The sequence below is a fragment of the Meriones unguiculatus genome, chromosome 1 (assembly GCF_030254825.1).
Source record: "Meriones unguiculatus strain TT.TT164.6M chromosome 1, Bangor_MerUng_6.1, whole genome shotgun sequence".
NCBI lineage: Eukaryota > Metazoa > Chordata > Mammalia > Rodentia > Muridae > Meriones > Meriones unguiculatus.
In genome coordinates this window covers 4,434,945-4,456,981 of record NC_083349.1, presented here as the reverse complement: position 1 = coordinate 4,456,981, position 22,037 = coordinate 4,434,945, and the positions used below count along the sequence as shown (strand labels likewise).

The 22,037-nt window shown below is 55.6% G+C and overlaps 2 protein-coding genes across 5 annotated transcripts; one reads left to right on the top strand and one right to left on the bottom strand.

Moving 5' to 3' along the window:
- Window positions 1–625: 625 nt before the first annotated feature.
- On the bottom strand, window positions 626–13,335 carry Scaf1 (SR-related CTD associated factor 1). 2 transcript variants are annotated; one of them, XM_021633931.2, is made up of 11 exons: window positions 13,270–13,335; window positions 10,666–10,779; window positions 10,430–10,487; window positions 9,891–9,988; window positions 9,527–9,627; window positions 9,324–9,439; window positions 3,465–6,122; window positions 2,885–2,967; window positions 2,448–2,666; window positions 1,165–1,293; window positions 626–1,038 (listed from the first exon to the last, which is right to left on the bottom strand). In XM_021633931.2, the coding sequence occupies exons 2-11, from the start codon at window positions 10,771–10,773 to the stop codon at window positions 847–849; spliced, it is 3,762 nt and encodes a 1,253-aa protein (XP_021489606.1). In that variant the 5' UTR covers window positions 10,774–10,779; window positions 13,270–13,335; the 3' UTR covers window positions 626–846. The 2 variants fall into 2 exon arrangements, with proteins under 2 accessions (XP_021489606.1, XP_060235477.1); XM_060379494.1 differs by lacking the exon at window positions 13,270–13,335 and adding an exon at window positions 11,178–13,256.
- Window positions 13,336–15,092: 1,757 nt separating this feature from the next.
- Window positions 15,093–18,691, top strand: Rras (RAS related). Of its 3 annotated transcripts, XM_021634045.2 has the most exons (8): window positions 15,158–15,290; window positions 15,376–15,515; window positions 15,599–16,591; window positions 17,214–17,301; window positions 17,383–17,485; window positions 17,571–17,679; window positions 18,136–18,254; window positions 18,329–18,691. In XM_021634045.2, exons 3-8 carry the CDS (start codon window positions 16,550–16,552, stop codon window positions 18,411–18,413), a joined length of 546 nt encoding a protein of 181 aa, XP_021489720.1. In that variant the 5' UTR covers window positions 15,158–15,290; window positions 15,376–15,515; window positions 15,599–16,549; the 3' UTR covers window positions 18,414–18,691. The 3 variants fall into 3 exon arrangements, with proteins under 3 accessions (XP_021489718.1, XP_021489720.1, XP_060235464.1); XM_060379481.1 differs by lacking the exon at window positions 15,599–16,591 and having other exon boundaries at window positions 15,165–15,290; XM_021634043.2 differs by lacking the exons at window positions 15,376–15,515; window positions 15,599–16,591 and having other exon boundaries at window positions 15,093–15,290.
- Window positions 18,692–22,037: the final 3,346 nt, after the last annotated feature.

The following is a 22,037-nucleotide window of genomic DNA, read 5'->3' as shown; positions in this document are numbered from 1 at the left end:
TGACCCTAGGCTGGTGGTTATTCAGTTTTCCCATCTGCAGCAGGGGTTCAGGTGCTTGGCGAGTGAGGCCCCAGGAGAAAATACAGCATGCCTGCCAGCTCTTGACCTCTCCCCAAGGTCCCAGAGAAAGTATTGCCAAGGAAGTAAGAGATAGGACGGGCCCAGGGCTGCACATTCTACCTGCATGCAGCCAGGGGGCGCTGTCCCAGGCCGTGACTACCTCAGTAGTGATGAATGGCAACTGTCAAGCTGCTGTGGAGCAGGCTGACTCACCAGGTAGCCCTCGTTGCCCTCAGCTTCCATGGATCATGGAATCTAGGGTCATGGGATTAAGTCACTGCATCCTTACAGGGCTGCTGACACTAGAGGCCACTCAATGGGGACAGCTCCGATGCACACAAAACAGCTCAGTTGCTGCTCAAGGCTGGGCCCTGCCTCCTGTCACCACCACATTCCTGGGTTTGGTGTGACTCCTTCATGGTGACCCCCTCACCCCAACTCTTTCCTCCTGAAAAGAAAAGAGCATTTCATGATGGGGGGGGAGGGAGAAGATATCTCTGTAGGCCTCGCTGTCCTTGAACTCACAGAGATCCACTTGCTTCAAAGGTGCACCACTACGCCCGCCTGTAGTTCATGAAATCTTTAATGAAATTGGAAGGGGCATGACAGAAGGGCTGGGCTGTGGGGCAGGCTGAGGGGCGAGGACAACGGGCAGGGGCGGGCAGGGGGGCTCTCCTCTTCCTCACAACAACCCTCCCCATCATCCCACTGTGGGGGGGCATAGTGGAGAAGCGGAGCCATAAATATGTCCAGAATCTCAGAGGCGCAGGGACGGGGTATGGAGTCTCAAAGAGGGGGAAGGGGAAGGCCTGGGCCACCCTTGTCTGGGGGTCCTGGCTCCTTGGGTGGCCGAGGGGGTCCTGGAGGGTCCCCCGGCTTGCGACCGTGCTTGCGGAAGTAGCGGTAGCGCTGGACGTAGGCCCTCACCAGGTTGCTCACCTTGACAGGGTTGATCTCCCCGCTTTTGCTGTGGCAGATCTAGAGACAGGAGCAACTGAGTTCCTGCCAGCCCCAGGGCACCCTCGACCTTAACTCAGTGACTGGGCCTACCCTATGCCCCTCTCCTGGACCCAGGTCCCCATCCCCACAGTCCCCCTGCCCCACCTTGTGGACAGCCTTCCTCAGGATGTCCTTGTACTCCTCCTTCGTGATGTCTTTCTTCTGGTAGTATGGCTTGATGGCCAACTTCACCTCCTCCACTGCCCGCTCCTGTGTGTGCAGCTTCTTCAGATACTGGTGGGTGTGAGACAAAGACAGTAAAGACCAAAAAGCAGGGAGGGCTACAGCGCCCTCACCCTGGCCTGCCTTGTGCTTCCCTTTCTGCGGTTCTCCCAGACTAGTGGACACCACAAAGCTAGCCCCTGGGCTGCCCTGACCTACCCAGTCCCCACAGTCTGCTGAGAGACAAACCGATCAAACACTGTACTGTTCCTTTTATGCATTCTGGGACGGGAACCGAGGGCTTGCCTTGGGCATCGTCTCTGAAGCTGCCCGTTCTTGCCGTCAACTTTTAAATCTCCTGCCTCAGATATAGCAGGATCAGAAGTGTGGCCCCTGCCCACACCCAGCACAGACCTTACAGGGTACCCCGCTTTGCTGCTCATACTGTGCTCTGGGCCAGGTTGCCTGAGCTCGGGGAGAAGCACAGGATGGGCTGAGCGGTCACCACCACCAAGGAAAGCTGTGCTGGGAGGCTGAGCTTCCTGGCCCAGGGTCTGTGACCGCAGGCAGAGCTGCTTTCCCAAAACAGGTTCTCGGAGACCAAGGACAGAGCCCACAGCAACGTGAATGCAGGCAAATGGACACTGGGGAGGTCAGCGCACTTCTAACACACCTGCTTTGGTGGCAGGGACACAGCCACAGGAAGAGCCAACCTCAGCTCTGCAGCCTACATGAGGCAGAGCAGTGGGTAAGGACTTCAGATGATGCTAGCCAGGCCATGGCCAGGCCAACCCATTGGGACAGGATTTACAGGAAGCAGCTCAAAATCATTTTCAGCCAGAGATGGCCTAATCACCAACTCCTTGCCTCTGAGGCTTCACAAATGCTAGGGTTACAGGCCTGAGTCTGTATGGCCAGCTCGGTCCTAAGTGCTTGACTTAAAAAAAAAAAAAAAAAAAATTGAAAAACAACAACCAAAAAACCCAACTATGTCTCTCAGTCACATAAAGTTGGGGGGGAGGGACTGAGAGGCACATGAAAGGGGCTTCTGTACACATATACATACACAAACTATAAATGCTTTAACTGAGGGTAGAGCCCGGGGCTCCATGCACGCCGGGAAAGCACTCAATGGCCGAGCGGCATCTGGTTTTCTGTTGCGCCTTCCCAGCACCTAGCACTTGGCCCCATTCATCTAGTCGTTTGACTCTCCAAGTCCATCTCACCTTGTCAGTATCCCCACGTCCCTCTGAGCTGCTGCTGCCCTCTCTCTTGTCAGATGCAGGGACCAGCCCAGTGGGAGTAGGAGGGGTAGAGCCACAGCCCCCTATGGGGAGGCTGCCGGGAAGCAGATAGCTGGAGGGGCCTGGGGGCAGACCCAAGGAAGTGGGTACGGGAGCTGGGGTCACCCCCAGAGTGGAGGGTGGCTTCCGGTGGCTGAGGATCTGTGAGAAGAGAGTATGATGAGCCAAGGGAGGTGGAAGGGAAGAGGGGGCTTTGTGCCCCCTCTGTTCCCTCAAATTTCCCAATAGTGTAAGAGCAATAGGCTCCTCTTCCGGCCAATACCTTGCCCTAAGGCCTGCTGGGAGTTGTAGTTCCTCTCCTACCCCGAGGCAATGGACAAAAGAAGGGGCTGCGGGGACTCTTCCCCATGGGAGCCCACCTGGTTGGTGGCCTGGATCAGCTCCTGGGCCTTTGCTCGGCTGGCCAGGTTGGCTTCTTCCATCTTGAACAGCAGTGCAGTCACTGCAGTGGACAGAGGCGTGGACAATCAATGCAGGTATCAGGATGGGTAGCAAACCTCACCTAACCCTGATACTGCTAGGTCCCTCACTTGATCCCAGGATGGGCTATAAAACCTCAGCTCCAAACAAGAAAGGGGACCTCACCCACTAATCATCACCCTTCCCCCGCAATGTCCTTACAACCCAAGGGGTGTGTACAGCAGGGGCAAGGAGGGCTAAGATATGACATGGAGATGCTCCTGCTCACCCCAAGTCCCAGCCTTCTACTGCCCATCAGGGAAACAGGACCCTGCCCAAGCTCTCCACTCTGGCCCTCTGTTCTACCCAGTTCTACATGGACCGATCTGTGCTGGTCACCATGTATTGCTCTGTTTCAACTGTTCCCCTTATGCCGAAGCTTGGACTAGACCCTGCCCTGGTCCGTCCATCCAACTCTTATCTCATCCCTTTCAAGCCATCAACTTTTCCCTCTCCCTCTCCCCACTCCGGAAGACTCACAGGCCAGAACACCACTGGTAGTGCAGTCCACACCAGCAGGCAGGTTCCAGGGCATGGGTGGGGGTAGTGTTGGCAGCTGGGAGACCCTAGCAGCTGGCCCGTCCTCTGCGCCGGAGTCTCCCGCTGTAGACCCCGCACTGGGGGCGGTGCTGGGGGCAGGTGCGGCGGTGCTGGTGGCTGTGGTGGTGGCAGGCTGCTGCTCCTCCTCCTCCTCCTCTTCTTCCTCCTCCTCTTCTTCCTCCTCTGCCCCTACTCGGACCCCAGTGTCCTCACTGGCTTCCTCTGGCAGGAAGGAGACTTCGGGGGTCTTGCAGCTGCTATCCACAGTCTGGGAGTCCGGGGTGAGTGCGGGTGGAGGCGGGGCTGCCTTAGGCGGTGGGGTACTGGGGGCCTTGCTGGTCCGTTCCTCCCCAGACCATGTTTCCTCCGTCCCCTTGGCGCTGGCTGCCTGGCTGCAGCTGTCGGCCTTGGACTTCTTCAGTGAGCCAGGCCCACCGCTGGCCGTGCTGCTCCCCCCGCTGCGGACCTTCTTCCTGGTCTTTGACGGCTTGGTCTTTCCCTTGGTCCCCTTGGCTTTCTTGGCCCCGGCCTTGGCCTTGGTCTTCGTCTTTTTGGGCTTGGTGCTACCCGGGGCCACCTTGGCCACTTCTGCAGGAGCCCGCTCATCCGGCTTGAGGAACGGCGAGCGGCTCTCGCGGTCGCGGCTGAACTTGACCCCGATGGAGCCCAGGCCCGAAGACGAGGAATCCTTGGCAGGGGTGGTGCTGCTGACGCCCTCTCGGATGAGCACCGCCACCTTGGACTGCAGTTTCACCTTGCGGGAGGAGCAGGACGACGACGAGGACGAGGACCCACTGCTTAGCGGGGCTTTGGGCAGCGGCCCCGAGCCAGACGCCGAGTCCTTAGGCGGCCGCGTCTTCTTGGACGACCTGTCCCTGTCTCGGCCCCGGTCCCCCCCATCGAGGGCCTTCCGTCGAGACCCTTTCTCCCTCGAGGATGAGGACGAGGACGCAGCCCCCGCGCGCCGCCGGTCCTTGTCGCCCTTGACTCCCCGCTCATCGGCACTCAGGCCCTCGGAGTCGTACAGCACCTCCCGCTTCGGGGACAAGGCAGGTGCTGGCGACGGCGCGCGGGGCTCTGCCTTGTCCGGGCGACCCACCGTGATGGTCCGTTTGATGGCGAACAGGTCGTGGTCCGTGAGATCCTGGATGGAGGGCGGCACGGCCCCGCGGCGCCGACTGTCCCGGTCAGAGCCCGAGGGAGGCCCGGGCGCGGGCGGCTTCTCCGCGTCCCCGGAGCGCTTCTCCGCCCGCGAGCGGGACCGCTTCTTCTTCTTCTTGCCGCCGTCGCGGCGCTTGCCGCGGTGCCGCTCCCGCCGGGAGGACGAGGAGGAGGAGGCCGCGGGCGGGGGCGAGGCGGAGCGCCGCCGGCGCCGGCGCTTCTCCCGGGAGCGGGAGCGGTGGCCCCCGCGCCTGCGCTCGGCGCTGCGGGAGCGGGAGCGGCGGCGGGAGCGGGAGCGGGAGCGCCGGCGGGCAGTGGAGTGCGAGCCGAGCTTGCGCTCGCGCGAGCGGTGCTTCTTGGCGTCCCAGGAGGGCGAGTCGGGCGGCGCCGGGTCCCCGCTGCGCTGCCGCTCCCGGCGAGCCTTCTTGCGCGCGGGCGGGGGCCCCGGCGAGGCAGAGCGCTGGCGGTAGCGTTCGCGGCGCTGGGTTAGGATCTTGCGGCGCAGGTCCAGGCTGCCCCAGCGCGCGTCGGCGGCTGGCGGGGCCGGCGGCTCGCCCAGGTCCACCTGCAGCGCGCCCTCGCCGTCAGAGTCAGCGTGCAGCGACAGGAAATCGTCGCCCTCGGGGGCGCGCGGAGCAGAGGCTGGGGGCGCGGCGGGGGCCGCCACGGAAGCCAGGGTGGCTACCGAGGCGGGCGGCTGGCGAGGGCGGGCGGCGCGGAAGAGAGACACTGCCACCCTGGGCTCCTCCTCGGGCTGCACAATCTCGCCCTCCTCGATCTCCGGATCGGTTGGGGGCAGCGACAGCGCTGGTCCACCAGCCGTCACTACTTCCACCGACACCTTGCCCTCCAGGCAGGCTTCAGCCTCGGGTCCCACCACAAAGACCCTGCGGCGTGGGGCCCCTTCGGCCCGCGTGGAGTCGGCCTGAGGCGGCGTCCCTGGGGCTCCTAGCGTCTGCGGGGGTGGGGGCTCCCGGTGGGGGCTGTCGTCACCTGGGAAGTCCTGGCTCAAGCTGTTGTCATCGTAGATGCCCGCCAGGGTCTCTGAGATGCGGCTGATGCTCTGTGACAGACCCTCCTCTTCCTCCTCCTCCTCCTCTTCCTCCTCCTCCTCAGGTGAGGGGGTCCCCGCTGATGAGCTGGGGTTGGAACCCGTGGGCTCAAAGGGGTCATATTTTTGCTCTGGGGCTGGCGGTGGGGAATAGGCCTCGTCGGTGGGGTGGAAGGGGTCATAGATGTCAAATCGTGGGGCAGGCAGAGCTGGGGGTGGCGGGGGTGGAGGAGGAGGAGGAGAAGGAGAAGAGGAGGATGGGGAAGGGGAAGGCGACGATGAGGCAGAGGAGGGAGCAGGCGGCGGGGCAGGCCCTCCGTCCCCTGTGCCCAAGGTGAGGAGGTGACGGGCACAGGCAGGTCGAGAAGCGTGGGACTGTGGAGAAACTGCAGAGAACAGGGTAGACAGAGTCATAGTCAGTAACAGCCGGCCCCTCTCTCCCAGTGCAGAGGCCTGCAGACAGGCTGGTGCTGTCCCTGCACCGGAGGGAGAGCACACGGGGGTGCTAAGTGGTCACATCTCCAGCAAAGGTGACCCATTCACACTGGACAGTTAAGGAGTAGAAGATGAAGTTCAGTGCTGAAGTCAGGGACCGGGGTATGTGGCTCAGTGGCAGAGCACCGGCCTAGCACGTGTGAGGTCATCCAGTACAGCTGAAAACGGTCCCAGAATCCACCCGAGACCCGGGAGAGCACTGACTTCACCTCCCACCTCACGGCCTGGCCCTAAAGGCAATCAACTGCCTTGACAATGTTAGTGATGTCCCCACCGAAGAGCCAGCCTCTTACAGGAGCTGAGCCTGCGTGATGAGCGGAGGCAGCTTTGACCATGAAATGGCAGGGATGGAGGCCAGCAAGACAAGAGAGTCCTTCCAAGTTTTTGGCCTCAACCTGCACCGGAGTTCTCAGAAGCAAGAGCCACTAGCCCACAGGGACCTCAGGTAGTGTGTGCCTCTTCACGGGCCAGGCTCTGCATGTCTCCTTAGTTTGGGCCCCTGACATCCACTTCACCAAGGACACACAGTATGGAGGGTCGGCCCAGCCTCAGGCGATGTGTCTAAGCACAGGAACGAAAACCCCACCCAGCAGAGCCCAGTCAGGACAGCGCCAGTTCCTCATCTAGACCCTCACACTCTAGAGGGCACAGCACTCTCTAGACATGTGATCACAGGCCCCTGGCTCAACCTCCCTGCTTCAAACTCCATGTGTGGAATGAAAGCCTGCTCAATCACTGAACTCACCTTTACCTATTTTGTGTCAGGCTCAGTTCCAGGGGTGCCAGGAAAGCAAGCCCTGCCCTCAGGGAACTCACCCTGGGAAGGGGAGGGAAGACAGGTCACTCCCAGGGGTGCCCACGGGGTTCATAACCACAGTCCAGACGGGTGCCCATGACGTACTTGGAGTGACAGTGCCTACTTCCTGCTCCCTTTTGCCATTTCAATACACGCCACACTAATGTCTGGAAAGCCTAGCTGTCAAGTATTCAGGTATAGGAGACGAGGGGTGATTATAGCAGATCACACAGGTGACTGCTATGTTCTTTCTCCTATGGTCTTAATATTTTCCAAAACAAACAAAAAATTACAAAACAAAAATAAACAAAAACAAAACAAAAAAAAACATGTAAGGCAGATGTGGTGGTGCACACCTTTAATCCCAGCATTCAAGACACAGAGGCTGGTGGATCTCTGAGTTCCAGGCCAGCCTCGTCTACAGAGTGAGTCCAGGACAACCAGCGATGCACAGAGAAACCCTGTCTCAAAAAATAAAAGCAAGCAAGCAAATAAACAAAAACTGCTGGGGCTGGCAGGACGGCACACACCTGGAGCCAAGGCAGTTTGAGGCCATAAGGGTAACATGATGAGACTTCTCCCCACTGGGAAACAGAGCTGGATGTGATGGCACACACCTACATTCCAGCACTCTAGATGGAAGCAGGATCAGGACTTTAAAGCCAGAGTGAGCTACAAAGCAAGATCCATCTCAAAAAAGGCAAAACAGAAGGATAACTCAGCCGTTCAAGGAATGAAGCCCTGGGTTTGTTTCAGTTCCAGAAACAAAAATCAGACAGGTAGGTGGATGATAGATAGATGATAGGCAGGTAGGCAGACAGACAGATACATGATAGGTAGATAGATGATAGATACACGATAGACAGACAAATACATGATAGACGAACAGGTAGGCATATATATATATATATATATATATATATATATATATATATATAAAATAAACAAACAGGAGGGAAAGACCAGCAAGAAGACACCTCAGTGAATTAAGGCAGTTACGACCAAATCTAACAATCCCAGGAACCCAATAGGCAGAAGGGGTGAACCAACTCCTGAAACCTATGATTTCCAGACACTGCTGGGACCATGGACTGCCTGAGCAATGCAACAAACCCCATTCCCAAGATATGTTTCTTAAAATAGAACCACAAATGGTTATATTTGTGCAATCCCAGCACAAAAGAGGGTAAGGCAGGACTGCCACAAGTTCCAGGCCAGCCTGCATAACAGGATGAGACCCACCTCAAGACTGATTGATTGATTCATTTTTAAAAACGCAACAACAAAACTATAAAATCATTTCAGAGCCGCCATGAGAACAACTGGCTAAGTCTATATTCCATCCAGGAGCCAAATCCAGGCATTTGCCTGTGTAAACAGGTTCTACTGAAAAGCTTATTATCCTCTGCAAACTCAGGGGTTTCATCTTTTGGAATCAGGCTCTCCTGGTATTGCCCAGGTTAGTCTTGAGCTCAAGGGCTCTAGGGATACTCTCTCCTCAGCCTTCCAGGTTGTGAGGCCACAGTTGAGGCTGCACTCACAGCAGCACACCCTCAGGTTTTAGGATAGATTCAAAACCCTTCTATTGGCCTCTAGGGGGTCATGGGAGCTGTCGGTAAATGGACCCACAACTAAGACTAGACAAAGTGACAGTGACCTGCCTCAGTGGAGTCCCAAGCCATGCTCGTCAAGGCACTGGGGCTGAAGGCTGCCAAACACCCAAACCGAGCACAGGCCTGCTCTCTACTCCCCTTCCAAATGCACACAGAGAGGGAGGTCCACGGCTGGGGCTCAGGCCCTGGGGCCTAAGTAGGACCCTGACCCTGGGTGGCCAGGGAGCTCCAGTTAGATCACCCACTGCTGTGCTGAGGTCCCGGGCACCCACGAGGAGTGCAATGGGGAGCAAACAGTATCTCCCACAACCGCAGCACAGGACCAATGCCTGCCTTTCCACTCAGACTCACCACCCACCAACAGAACTAGTTCATCCCCTTCCTAGGAGACGAATCCCCAGCTCAAAGACACGACCAGTCAGCACTGACATCTGGTATCCAGCATGTCTGTTGCTCCTACGGGGTCCCTGTGAGCATATGCATTAACTTGTATTTAACATCAAACCATCCTTCCTACCTTCACTACAAATGGCTTCGGTGAGGCTAGGGGCTTAGCTTAGTGGCAGAATGCTTGTTCACATGTGCACGGCCTCCAAGCCCAGTACCCAGCACCATTAGCAAATCCATAAACACTTCCACAGGATTTCAAGACCACCTACCCAACACAGTGCAGCCCCACATACCCGTCTTGCCTGTCCTCCAGGCCCTGAGGCGGGGCAGCAGACTGGGCACAGGTAGAGGCATGGGGTCCCTGTCACCGATGCGGACCTCAGCCACCAGCTCTAGCATGTCCTCACTTCTGCAAGGCAGAGGAAACGGTGAGCCTAGCAGTGAGGGAGCAGCGCTCGGGCGAGGGTCGCCCACCTTCAGCTGCCTAGGTGCTTACTCGCCAGGCCGCAGGTCCAGGCGGCTGGGGACCCAGGTGTCCGGGGGGTCCAGGATGCTCACCAGCCCCACAAGGAAGCTGTCTGCGGCGGTGTCCAACACCTGGAAGAGGTCGAGCTAGGCTTTGTTCTGTGAACACCCACTTCCTAGTTCCAGTCTCCCAGAAGCCTGCCAGTCTCCCCCAGGGATATGCAGGGATCCAACCAACCTTATCCTTAAGGTCTCTGGGAGCCAGCTTAGTCAGGGATCTGGTCCCTAGACTCCCGTCATTGCCCACTAGAGTCACCCCAGACCCAGGGGTGTAGATGCCCAGTTCCTTTGTCTTGCAGGCCCCAGGATGAAGGTTCATGGACACCCTTACTCACAGTGGCTGTGTCAGCACCCCCTGACTCCTGTGACCGAGGCTCTGATCGTGGACTCCGGCAGCAGCGCCTCCAACGGAGACCACGACACCGAGAGCCATCTGGATAGATATTGGAATAAGATGGGACCCGATGTGAGGCTTTGCAGAAACCAGGAGCAGACCTAATGTTTGCTGAGGGAGTAGCTACCACCTCCCAACTTCGGCAGGACCATGAGCCCCAACTCGAGCTGGAGAGCTTGCTACTGGCTTACTGAAGGGCATGTCTCAGCGTGGCCTTTGAGCCCTGCCTAGCCTTGGGTCTCCACATCTTCTGCTTCCCAAAAGTGTCCTACTACCCTGCTTACAACCTGCAGCCAGCCCTAAAGCCACACTGGGTCCCAGGATGCCACGGCCCTATGATGCACAGCTGCTGGTCCCAGCCAACCAGTCCTGCCTCCAGACAAACCCAGTCCCCTGCACACTCCTGACCCTAGCACCAGGAAGCCTCAGAAAAATGAAGATATACAACCCAGAGGAGGGATAAAGGCCTAAAAGGCCTACCTTTATCATTAGGCAGGTCCCCCTGAAGGGAGCTTCCCACAGCCTGCTGAATGGCCCGCTGGGAAAGGGAAAAAGATGAAAATTCAGGGTCAAGATCTCTGTAACCTCTGCTGTTTAGAAGGCATATTCCAGGCACCCCACAGGGCCCCAGCCCTTCTTGAGGGCCAGGTCCTGGACCCTTAGGCCCTACTTCTAGGAAGCTAGGCCCCAGCCCCCACTGCCTGCAGCTGTCTTACCAGGATGAAGGCAGAAGGAGAAAGGGAGGAATCTCTGTCAGGCGGACTGTCTCCCCGATCCTCTCCTGACTCTTCTGTTTTACCTCGAGACTCATCTTCCTCCTCCATGGTCACCTGGGGTTGAGGGCGACAGTGTGGAGTGGAGGCTGAGCCAGGCAGGAGCAGAGGTGAAGGGCCTCCACTGCTGCCTCCACTGCATCGTCCTTTAGAGTCCCTCTTCCAACTCATTCGTGATGACCTTGCACTTGGTTCCATGCTGACCTGCAGGGACTAGAGCCATCCTTGTCCTTCTTCTGGATTTTGGCTGCCTCCCATCAATGGAATAACTAACTCCTCAGCCACCTGCTCCAACATCTGGCCCTCCGCTGCCCACAGCTTCCCAAAGCTCCTAGTCAAACCTCCAATTCCCCAACCCAGTCACATAGATGCAATGAACAAACAAACAAACAAACAATCAACCCTGACTCTGGGTCTCCTGATCTTAAGAGTGTCCTTCAGTCTCAGAAACCCACCTTCCCCACAGGGAGGAGTGCGCCAGCATGCTTGGTGGCGCTCTGTCAGGGGGTCCACCGCTTCACACGGCATCCGCCTTCCTCCATGGTGAGGGACCAAAGAACCTTATTTATAACCATGAGATAGAACTACGATATCTACACAACCACCATACTGCTTTGAAAACAAAAATGCCAAATTTCAGAAAGGCATGCTGTTCTCCCAGCCCCACCGGGACACTTGCCTATCACCCAACTGCCTGTCCTTTAGAAGCATGGCCAAAGCCTCGGTGATGTCACGGGAATTCTGAGCTTTGAGCACCCAGTCAGGTAGCTGAAAGAGCATCCCTCAGACTGGTGGATGTCTTGATTGAGGCTTCAGAAAACACGAACATCACAGCTGTAAACCTTCCCACAGCTGTCAAACCTGCTACTCTGAAAACAACCAATCTTAGAATTCCTAGAAGCTCTAGGCTCCCTAAACCACACCTGTGCTTATCTGAAAATGGCAAAATAGTAGCATCACACTCATTTGCACACACAAGCAGCTGGATACACATTAGCAATCATTGTATCTTTAGATCTTAGACCAGCTTTCCCCCTTCTCTCTCGGGCATCCACAAAGACCCAAGACCTGTGAAACTGGACCCTGGCCTCTACATTCAGCCAGCCTCCTAGACCCACCTCTTCAAATCTTCAGCTTCTTGCCTGATTCCCAGACGTACCCTACTCTGACAGCACCTCTACCATGCCCAAGCTTCTCTAAGCTAATACCTGTGTATCAACAGTTCCCAGCTCTGGGACTGCTCTCTCCTGCTGTCTGAGATACACATGCCATCCTGAGCAGTGCCTGTCTCACAGAGGAAACTAAATCAAGAGCTCCTGGCTGCAGACTTGAAGATCCCCAAACCACAGACATTATAAGGCTCTGCAGACCATGCGAGATCGGTGAGCCCTCAATTATAAGGCTCTGAGAGCAATTTAGTGATTCCCAGAAAGCTCATTACACAAAGTACACAAAACACAACGAAAAATACTTCCAAAGAGTCAAATGGAAACATCCGTTTACAGGACTGGAGCAATATTAGAACATGCATCTGTTGGCATGTACTGAATCTCATCCAGCGATGTATTCTCTCCTTCCTATCAAGGTCACGTTGCAGAGCGCTGCACTACAGGAGTAAAGACAGCTCTACAGACCTTCGGGGGTCCATGGCCTGATCCTAAGTCCTCAGCACTAGGACAACACAGGTTCTTTTTTGTTTAAAGCCATTTTCTTTTTAATTACTTTCTGAAGGGCAAGTACATTTGAGCTGGGTAAAATGCCCAGCACTTTCTGTTGTATTATCTTCTACACATTTATATAGTCCCCAAAAGCATCTGAATTTGCTCCAAGACACAGACTGGTTTCTTACAATCACTGGATGACTCCAGTTCCTTCTAACTGCCCCACCCCACCCTTCTCTCCAAGTCACCCCATATCAAACTTCCAAGACCTTGGAAACCCATGTACGCCTCTGGGCACATCACAAGGCTTGCTTCCCTCTCCCTGGGTGGGAACACATCTCTTTCTTCCAGGTGGCCCTGAACACTTCCTAGTCCTTGAAAGGAGCCTCCAGGCCTCATAAATCGTCCCAGATCCGTGTAGAAGAGCCGAATGCAGAAGCCAGCACGAGTAGGCACTTCCCAGCCCTACCAGACATACCCAATTAGCTAGGGGGCTCTGCAGACCCCCTGCACTCCTGGGACACACAGCAAGATCTCAAGATGGCCTCAAAAGCCTCTCAACAGACTCTAGCCTACAGTCGCACATAAAAACCATCTACAGCGCCTGCAGACATATCCGGGCTCAGCAATGCGATGAAGAGCTGGACTAGGCGCGGTCCAGGCCCTACGGACGCCCTCTGGCACCCCCGGGCGAGTCCCGGGCCCTAAGAAGGGCCCCTACTCAGCGACTGCCGCGGGCACCCCTGCCGGGTCCGAGGCTGCCGCGCTATGCTCTCCAGGCCCGGTGGCGTACGGGCGACACTCGGGGACGACTAGTGACCCGACTCCGCCCCGCCCACCCCGCTAGGCCCGAGCCCCGCGGCCCGGACTGCCGCCGCCATCTTACCCCGCCGCTCGGGCTGCGGCTCCAGCCCCGGCGCGGGGCGGGGCGGACTGGGGCGGGGCTCGCGATTCGATCTGGGGAGGGGCGGGGCCAAATTGCCGCCAAGCTTGCCGGGATTTCAAGTACCCAGCTGGGTTTCTAAAAGGCCAGCTGGACGGAGGCCGACTCGGTTTCCCAGAAATCAAGGCGTCACAGCGGAGTGCGCGCGCTGCACGCCGGGAGACGTAGTCCACGCGACAACTTCGTCACGCGGGGGACAGTGTAGGGGTGAAAGGTGAAGTGGGAGGGACTGCTGGGGCGCGCGGTGAGGCCCCCACAGTGCCCTGCGTGCGCGGGGAAAAGGGCGCGGATCAGGAAGTGATGTAAAAAATGCGCACCGTTGTTGAGATCCATGGGAATTGTAGTTCAATTGAGTGAGCTGGACGCTACCTTCCCAGTCTTCCTTTCTGAATAAGAGACCTTCTAAATTTTTTCCTCTCTAAGTCCTAAGGAGATTTTTTGAGAAGGTGACTATGTAGCTCAGAATGGCCTGGAACTTTCTGCTGTGACCCTTCCTCTGTTTCCCCAGTGCTGGGACTCGTCAGTCACCATGCTCAGTTTATTAAATCATTTAAAGGTATTGGAGATTGAATTTAGACCCTCATACATGCTAGCAAACGCTCTATCACTGAACTATATATATAGCCCTCTTTTGTTTTTTTATTTTGAGATAAGTTCATTCTTAGTTGTCCAGGCTAGTCTTGAATAATCTCCACTGAATTTAGAACCCAGGAGTCGAACCAGAGCATCCTTACTCAGGACACGAAAGTCCGAAATCTTCTGCGCAGAGCAGAGGAGTGAATACTCATTGTCCCCCTCAGGAAACTCAGTCCTCTTCCCTTGGACCCATTCCTCAAGCCTTTCAGGGCATCACACCTTACACAAATAGAAGTACTAGATTCCCTCCCCGGACTCTCTCCATCCTCTGGCCCCAGAGTCCGGACTCTCAGCTTCCCCAGTACCTAATCTAGTAGTAAGGAGCCCCTCCCGAGGGCCTGTTCTCCCTAGAACCTATGAATCCAAGTTTCCACCGCGATGAACTGGTAGGAACCAGGTGTCTGAGCCATCAATTGCGTCCTCCAACCCCCAGAAATCCTGGCTGTAGGCCCTTCTGGCCCCGGACTTCCCGACTAGGATGAGCTGGCTCATGGATTAGGAATGTGGTGATCTCACAGCTCGTCCCTGCCCAGTTTACCCTGCTGTCCCCTTCCAGGGCCCCAGCTTCCCTCCCAGTCTATCTTCCGTTTGGCTGGGACAGCGGGAACCGGAAGCCTGGGTCCCTAGGCTGGCGGAGACTCCAACTTCTAGACCGACGCTGGGGCAGAGAGCTTGGCGTTGATCCCAGGAAGGAGGAGGCGATTCTTTTTCGAGACCCGCGCCTTCCTAAGAAGGCCCTATATACGGCCCTGAGCGGGAGCCGGCAAGCCCCGCCTACCAGAAATACCCACGGGCGGTACTTCGACAAGTACAACTGCATCCTCATTTGCATATCCCTGTTCCAAATTCCCCCCCCCCCGAAGATGAGGTTTATTAGCATAGCTCCTCCCAAAAGCGTACTGCCCGAAGAGAGCGCGCGGCTAGGCTCCCGTTGGGCACAGGTTTATTAGCATAGCCCCACCCCTCTCGGAATTCCCCTTTTTTGCAATCCTGTTTCTCTTACCCTTATTAGTATAGCTCCTCCCTTTTCCTGGCCTCGCCTCCTCCTGAAGTATCCGGAGGCTCACGTCCTACGGGCCGGAGCTCATGTTTATGCAATATTTATTAGCATAACCCACCCCTCGGTCTCTTGACTCCCCCCAGGCGGTAGCGGCGGCGGCAGCAGCGGTGGCGACATGAGCAGCGGGGCGGCGTCCGGGACTGGGCGGGGGCGGCCCCGGGGCGGGGGGCCGGGACCCAGGGACCCCCCGCCCGGCGAGACTCACAAGCTGGTGGTCGTGGGCGGCGGCGGCGTGGGCAAGAGCGCGCTGACCATCCAGTTCATCCAGGTAGTGGGCCCTCACCGGGGAGGGTGTCCCCGAGATTGAGACTTTGCGTCCTTTGGTGGTTCCCTGAGACTTTCTCTTCTCCCAGACCCATCACTGAGACCCTGCTGAGAGGGTCTCTAATCCTAAAAGATCCCCTCTGCGACTCCAAGTGCCCTGGGCCTCCACCCCCTTCGTGAGGGGGAGCTTTCTCCCAATGCGTCCTGAGACAGAATCGCCCTCCCAGAGGTACCTAAAAGCCCAGTCCCAGTAGACCTAACCCTCCTCACCTCCTGGGAGTACCCTAAATTCCAAACAATTACTTCGTTCAGATCCTAGGCACTCCCTGAGGCTTCTGCTCCAGACCTTGATTCTAGAACTGGGACCACCCTGCTTGAAGAGGATTTCCCCTCAGATCTAAGTGATCTTAGAAAAATCTAGGAAAACACCAGTATCTGGCGTCGTTCTGCTAGATGGAGACCCCACCCTACCCCACTCCTAAGGAAAACCAACCATTTCTCCATCCTAAGTCCCCAAACTCCCAGCCCTCGTCCCTGAAAACCCAAGTCATCTCCAGGTTAAAAAAAAAAAAAAAAAAAAAAAGAACTCAGGTTTTTCACACCCTCCAGTCACAGATCTGCTGCTTGGAAGGTTCTATGAACCCACCCTCAGAATGCCCCAGGCTTTTCTCACCCCTGAGCATCTCCTAATGCATTCTGGGTCTTAATCATCCTCTCCAACACACACGCACACACACGCAGACCAGGCCTCATCCTCTGCTCCTTGCAACCCTTTAAACCTCAGCCCTCAGCAAACACCCTGCAGAGAGGAAGCCACCTTCAGCCCCAGCAGCCAAGTTCTGAAAATCCAGCCCAACCCCGGAAACCTCCGCCCAGTTCCCACGGGGAGCCTCCCCACAGAGGAGCAACACTAGGAAAGTGAGGGCCCTCTTGCTGCAGAAGTTTGTGGGTGATAGACACACACAGCCTTCAGCAAGGTCGTGGAGAAGCCTATACTAGGAAGAGCCCAAATTTGAGCCCCTGGTACCTAGGGCCAAACCTGGAGCTGGCCTAAGACCCAGTCAGGAAGGGAGAGGCGGGATGAGGGTGGGGCAGCCTCTCCGAATCGGGATTGGAACCTAGACCTTCCCTAGGGAGGAGACACTGGAGGCTGTTTGTGGAGGAGGGAGCAGAGGAGGGAAGAAGCCAGCGGTCGGGAGTTGACAGGCAGCTACTTTGGTCAACAGGAGCTCTGATCACTGACCATCACCAGGCCAAGTGTTAATGCTGAACAGGGAATTCCCTCAAATCAAAAACTGTCAGATGGTACAGTGTTTTCATGCTCATTCTCCAAGTAAGGCAACAGATTCGGAGAAGGAAAGAGACGCAGCTGGGTATAAGGAAGACAAGAGAGGATGTTTTATTCTGAAGAAGACAGGGGCTGTGAGAGGAAATGGGGGGGGAGATTGGTGACAGGGACTCAAGACAGTCAGTCAGAAAGGTGGAAACAGAGCAGCTAGAGGCAGGTTAGAGATCCAGAGAGGGAGGAGACAGAGACCCAGGGAGATGGAGAGGAAACGTGGTGGACAGTTTGAGTCAGAGAACAGACACAGGGTTGCAGGAGACAGGGACAATGAGACACAGAGTGAGGGGAGAGGCAGAGAATCAGAGAGAAGCTAGGATAGAGAGGATATACTGAAGATATCAGGATAGAGAGCCTGAAAAAGGAAGAGGGAGAGACACCAAGAGGAAAAGACAGACAGAGACTTGGGAGAAGGCAGGGAGAGAAAGATACTGAGGCTCGGAGTAGAGAAAGACAAGGGTGGGGGAGACAGAGACCAAGAGAGACAGACCTAGAAGAGGGCAGAGACTCAGAGAAGACTATCTGGGGCAGGACTCATCCAACACACACAGCACTGTAGTGACAGTGACCGTCTCTATCCCCCAGTCCTACTTTGTGTCTGACTACGACCCCACCATTGAGGATTCCTACACGAAGATCTGCACTGTGGATGGCATCCCTGCCCGGCTGGACAGTGAGGAGGCTGGGCCTGGGGGGAAGCGGGTGGAGGCCAGGACAGCCCGGGACCCACACACTTCCTTCCCTGTCTCCGCAGTCCTGGACACGGCAGGGCAGGAGGAATTCGGTGCCATGAGGGAACAGTACATGCGTGCTGGCAATGGCTTCCTGCTGGTCTTTGCCATTAACGACCGGCAGAGGTGAGGGGCGATGCTGGTGGATACGGAGGGGCACAGGGCAGCTTCCTGGCCTGAGGCTGCCTCATGCTCCTGACCTCTCTTGCAGTTTCAATGAGGTGGGCAAGCTCTTCACACAGATCCTCAGGGTCAAGGACCGTGACGATTTCCCCATTGTGCTGGTTGGGAACAAGGCAGATCTGGAGGCACAGCGCCAGGTTTGGGATGTCCGCTTCCCTCATAACCCGTTTGCACCTAGCAAGCTCTCAGGGGAACCTCTTCTATGCTGACACCCTGGTCCCTGTACTGTCACCCCCCCCAAGTGGAATCATCTCTCACTGGGCCACACCCACAGCCCCTCCTGGGGTGGGGGTTCTAGGCAGGAGAATAAGGGTGCTGGTCCTTACACTAACCCTTTAGCACTGCTCTCTAGCTGTGGTGTGTGTGCCCCCTCCTGAACAAGAGCACCCTTACTTCCTGCCTGCTCCTAGTTACACAAAGTACCGTCGTAATCTTCCAGGTCTCACTTAGATGGCTTCAGCCTCCAGGCTCGTCTTTGCGGTGTCTCTAGAGCCTTCTATCTTGAGCCTGCTGAGGTTCTGCGCTACAGCACACCTGTGCCTTTCAGGCTCCCCCCTCCTTGACTCCTCCCTCTGTTCTCTGTCTCCTTCCAGGTCCTCAGATCTGAAGCTTCCTCTTTCAGCGCCTCCCACCACATGGCTTACTTCGAGGCCTCAGCCAAGTTGCGTCTGAATGTCGACGAGGCATTTGAGCAGCTGGTGCGGACTGTCCGGTAAGCAGAGTGGCCCTTCCTGTGCTCCTAGTCCTCATCCCTCCATCTCATACTCACAAGAGTGCTCCCCACAGGAAATATCAGGAGCAAGAACTCCCTCCTAGCCCACCCAGCGTTCCCAGGAAGAAGGATGGGGGGTGTCCCTGCACCCTGCTGTAGCCAGATAGCCCCAAGTGACCAGCACAGCTCTCGGGACCAGCTGCCTCACACTTGCTGTGTGGCCGAGGCTCTCTGGTGGAGCCTGTTTCCTCCTCTGGGTTCCCAGGACACACTACACCCTCTTAGCCTTACTTCCTGGCCTCCTGGGGCTACCACTGTGTGCCTTCTGTTAATACCTCCTTTCCCCACCTGAGACCCTGGTCGGGAGGGTGAGGCGCTCCTTATCACTGCTGTATATAGGTCCCATCTTTCAGAAAAATAAATATCACTGCCAACAACTGGAGATACGTTTTATTGGGTAGGTGTGGTCATTGCTGGAGATGGACCCAGAGTCTTAAGGGCCCAACCTCAGCATCCATAGCCGAGATATTTATTTATTTAGATTTTTTTCAAGACAGGGTTTCTCTGTGTAGCTCTGGCTGTCCTGGAACTCATTCTGTAGGCCAGGCTGGCCTCGAACTGACCTGCCTCTGCCTCCCAAATGCTGAGATTAAAGGTGTACACCACCACACCCAGCTCTGTTTTTAAGAATGAGAGTGGTAATCTGGCTAGAGAGTTAGGCAGCTAAAGGTGTTTGCTCAGAAAGCATAACTTTCTGAGTTCAAATCCCAGAACCCACATGGTGGCAGGGTAAGGACTCCTGCAGCTTCTGGTTGGTTTTATGACAGCCTGACACAAGATGAGGTCACCTGAGGATGGACCCCCAACTGAGACAATACCTCAAGACCAGGCTGTAGGAAAGCATTTGGTGCATTTTCTTTTTTAAGATTTATTTATTCTATGTATATGAATGCTCTGTTTTCATTCACACACACACACACACACACACACACACACACACACACACACACACCAGAAGAGAGAATCAGAGAATCAGATTCTATTACAGATGGTCGTGAGCCACCATGCGGTTGCTGGGAATTGAACTCAGGACCTCTGGCAGAGTAGTCAGCGCTCTTAACTGCCGAGCCATCTCTCCAGCCTTGTAGTGCATTTTTTTAGTGATTGATGAGGGAGAGCCCATTGTGGGTTGTGGCACCCTGGGCTAGTGGGCCAGTTTTACAAGAAAGCAGGCTGAGCAGACCAGTAGGCAGCACTCCTCCTCCATGACCTCTGCCTCCAGGTTCCTGGCCTGCTTTAGTTTCTGTCCTGACTTCCTCCAAAGAAGTAATGTGGAAGTGGGTTGTTGTTTTTTCAAACCCTCTCCTCATACATTTGCTTGTGGTCATTGTGTTATTATCTTAGTAACCGTAATACACACACAAAATAAATTAATACCATTTTTAAAAATGTAAGCTGGTGTGGTGGTGCATGCCTGAAACTCCTGCATTTAGGAGGCTGGACATTAACCTCGATGACAAGACCTTGTCTCAGAGGGGAAAGTATTATCATCTTATCGGGAGAGTTGTAGAACTGCACTGTCGGGCAGTGATGGTCTACCCTTACTCCCAGCACTTAGGAGGCAGAGGCAGGGGGAGATCTCTGAGTTCCAGACTAGCCTGGTCTACATAGTGAGTTCCAGGACAGCCAGAGCTGTCTTGAAAAACAAACAAACGAACAAACAGATGTCTTGCCTGCCCGCCTGCGTACCGTGGGCATGCAGCCCCTCCACGGTCAACAAGGCCGTCAGATCCTGCAGAGCTGCCGTTGCAGTGATGCTGAGAAACAAGCCCAGGCTGCTGTAGGAACAGCCAGTGCTCCTGCCCTCAAGCCATCTCTGCAGCCCCCGGGCTCTCTTTGACCCACACACTCACGTCCTCCTCATGTTATCTGTCCTAACTTAAAAAGTAGTTTCTGCTCTGGGCAGCATGGCGCATGCCTTTAATCCCAGCACTTGGGAGGGCGAGGCGGGCAGATCTCTGAGTTCGAGACCAGCCTGTCTACAAAGTTCCAGGACAGACAGAGCCAACACAGAGAAACTCTGCCTCAAAATCAAACAAATGAACACATAGATAAAATTCATTTCCACAAGTTCAAGAGCTCAGTAGTCACTCATGACTAGCAGTAAACCCTAACAGGAAAGGCAAATACACAAGATCCCTATGGCTGTAGAGGGGCCTACTGAAAGTACTGGAGTCACAGGGACTTAGAAACAGGCTCCCACCTCCACTTCCATGTCAAAAAAGTCCTTTTAGCTGGAGGGACAGATAAGCTGAGCTGTTTCTGGGTCTGAAATATTCTTTGTACACTTATACCCAAGCCAGGCCCCACCGATCCTATGTGACCTCCTTGAAGGCTGGGTCCCAACTTGGTGTCCATAAGACACTTGACACGAACCTCCAACCCTATCTGATCCAACTATTTTCGGCTTTACCAAGACCCCACATAGCCCAGGGTGGCTTTGAACTCACAACGGTCCTATCTCTACTCCCCAGCTGCTGTGATTACAGGCATGAGCCAGCATGCCTGGCATGATTATCCATCACCCAACTTGACTAAAACACTCACGCAACAGACCAGGCTGGAACTTTGAACTGTCTGTCCCCTGCGCTGAACACAGGCTCCCATCTGACCCCCGTAATCAAACATGCTGGCTTTGAACATCTCTGGGCCTAATTCTAGAACACCTCTCATGCCCACTACAGGCTCTGCCTCCTGGCCCCTGGCAAATGCTGTCTAGAATAGCGTTTGCCTGCCTTAGTGTCTGCTTCTCTGGGAGATGCAGGCTCCCAACGTGCCTCACAGAGCAGCATCTAGTCAGTAACAATGTCCATGACGCACTGCTTTCAGCCCTGTCCCAGGACTGATTGCCAGTTGGCGGCACACTTTTCTGCCTTTCTTTCAACACACAGCCTTTGGCCTGTGCTCAACCTTCCACCCTGGGACTGAGCAAGGCTAAGAACATTCAGCAGCAGCTTGCTCCCCAGCCCAAGAAGGGGTAGCCCCTTTTGAGAGGCTGAGCCTGTAGCTGGCTCTAGCCTTCTATCCCTCCCCAGCAAAGGGTCCTGCGTCCCAGCAGGCATTCCCCAGAACAGAGCTGTGTATTTCCCACATACCTAGCTCCTGGCCCAGTTCTTGTAAGGCCAAGATGCATGGGAGAAGACAAGTTAGTGCTTGCCCCGAGAAGAAAGGACAAGAATATGCACAGCAACTGGCAGGCCATTTTTGGAAGCCTCTGGGCCACTGCCATTCCAGAGTTTCTAAGACAAGAGTCAAAGGCTGGCATCTCTCTAGGCACGTGTTTGTGCCTGTGGTAGGGTTTCCGCCCTCTCCCAGGCGCTGGCAGTGGTTTCAGTTTGGGTTTTTGAGAAAAGGTTTCTCCCTGAAGAAAAGCTTGGCCGCTGACTGCCCCTCAGGCTCCACAGCACACCAGGCTCATCCCAGCCCTACTGCGCCTGTGATCACATCAACTGGCCTGCTGCAACTACAAGCTGAGGCTCAACCGTAGGAAGCTATTTCATCAGAAAGTCAACACTGCCCTTCCACTCTGGAAGGGTGGTCTCTGCAGGTCAAATTCCTGCTCTAGAATGTAGTGAGACCCTAGGATCTCCAACGTCCCATTGCAGGATCTAGATCACGGGACTGCACCTTCTGGCCACAGTCCGTGGCTGCTGGAGGTCTACCCTCAACCCTAACTAGAAAGCTAACTCCATTGTTGACATTCCGATTTTAGTGACACCCCCC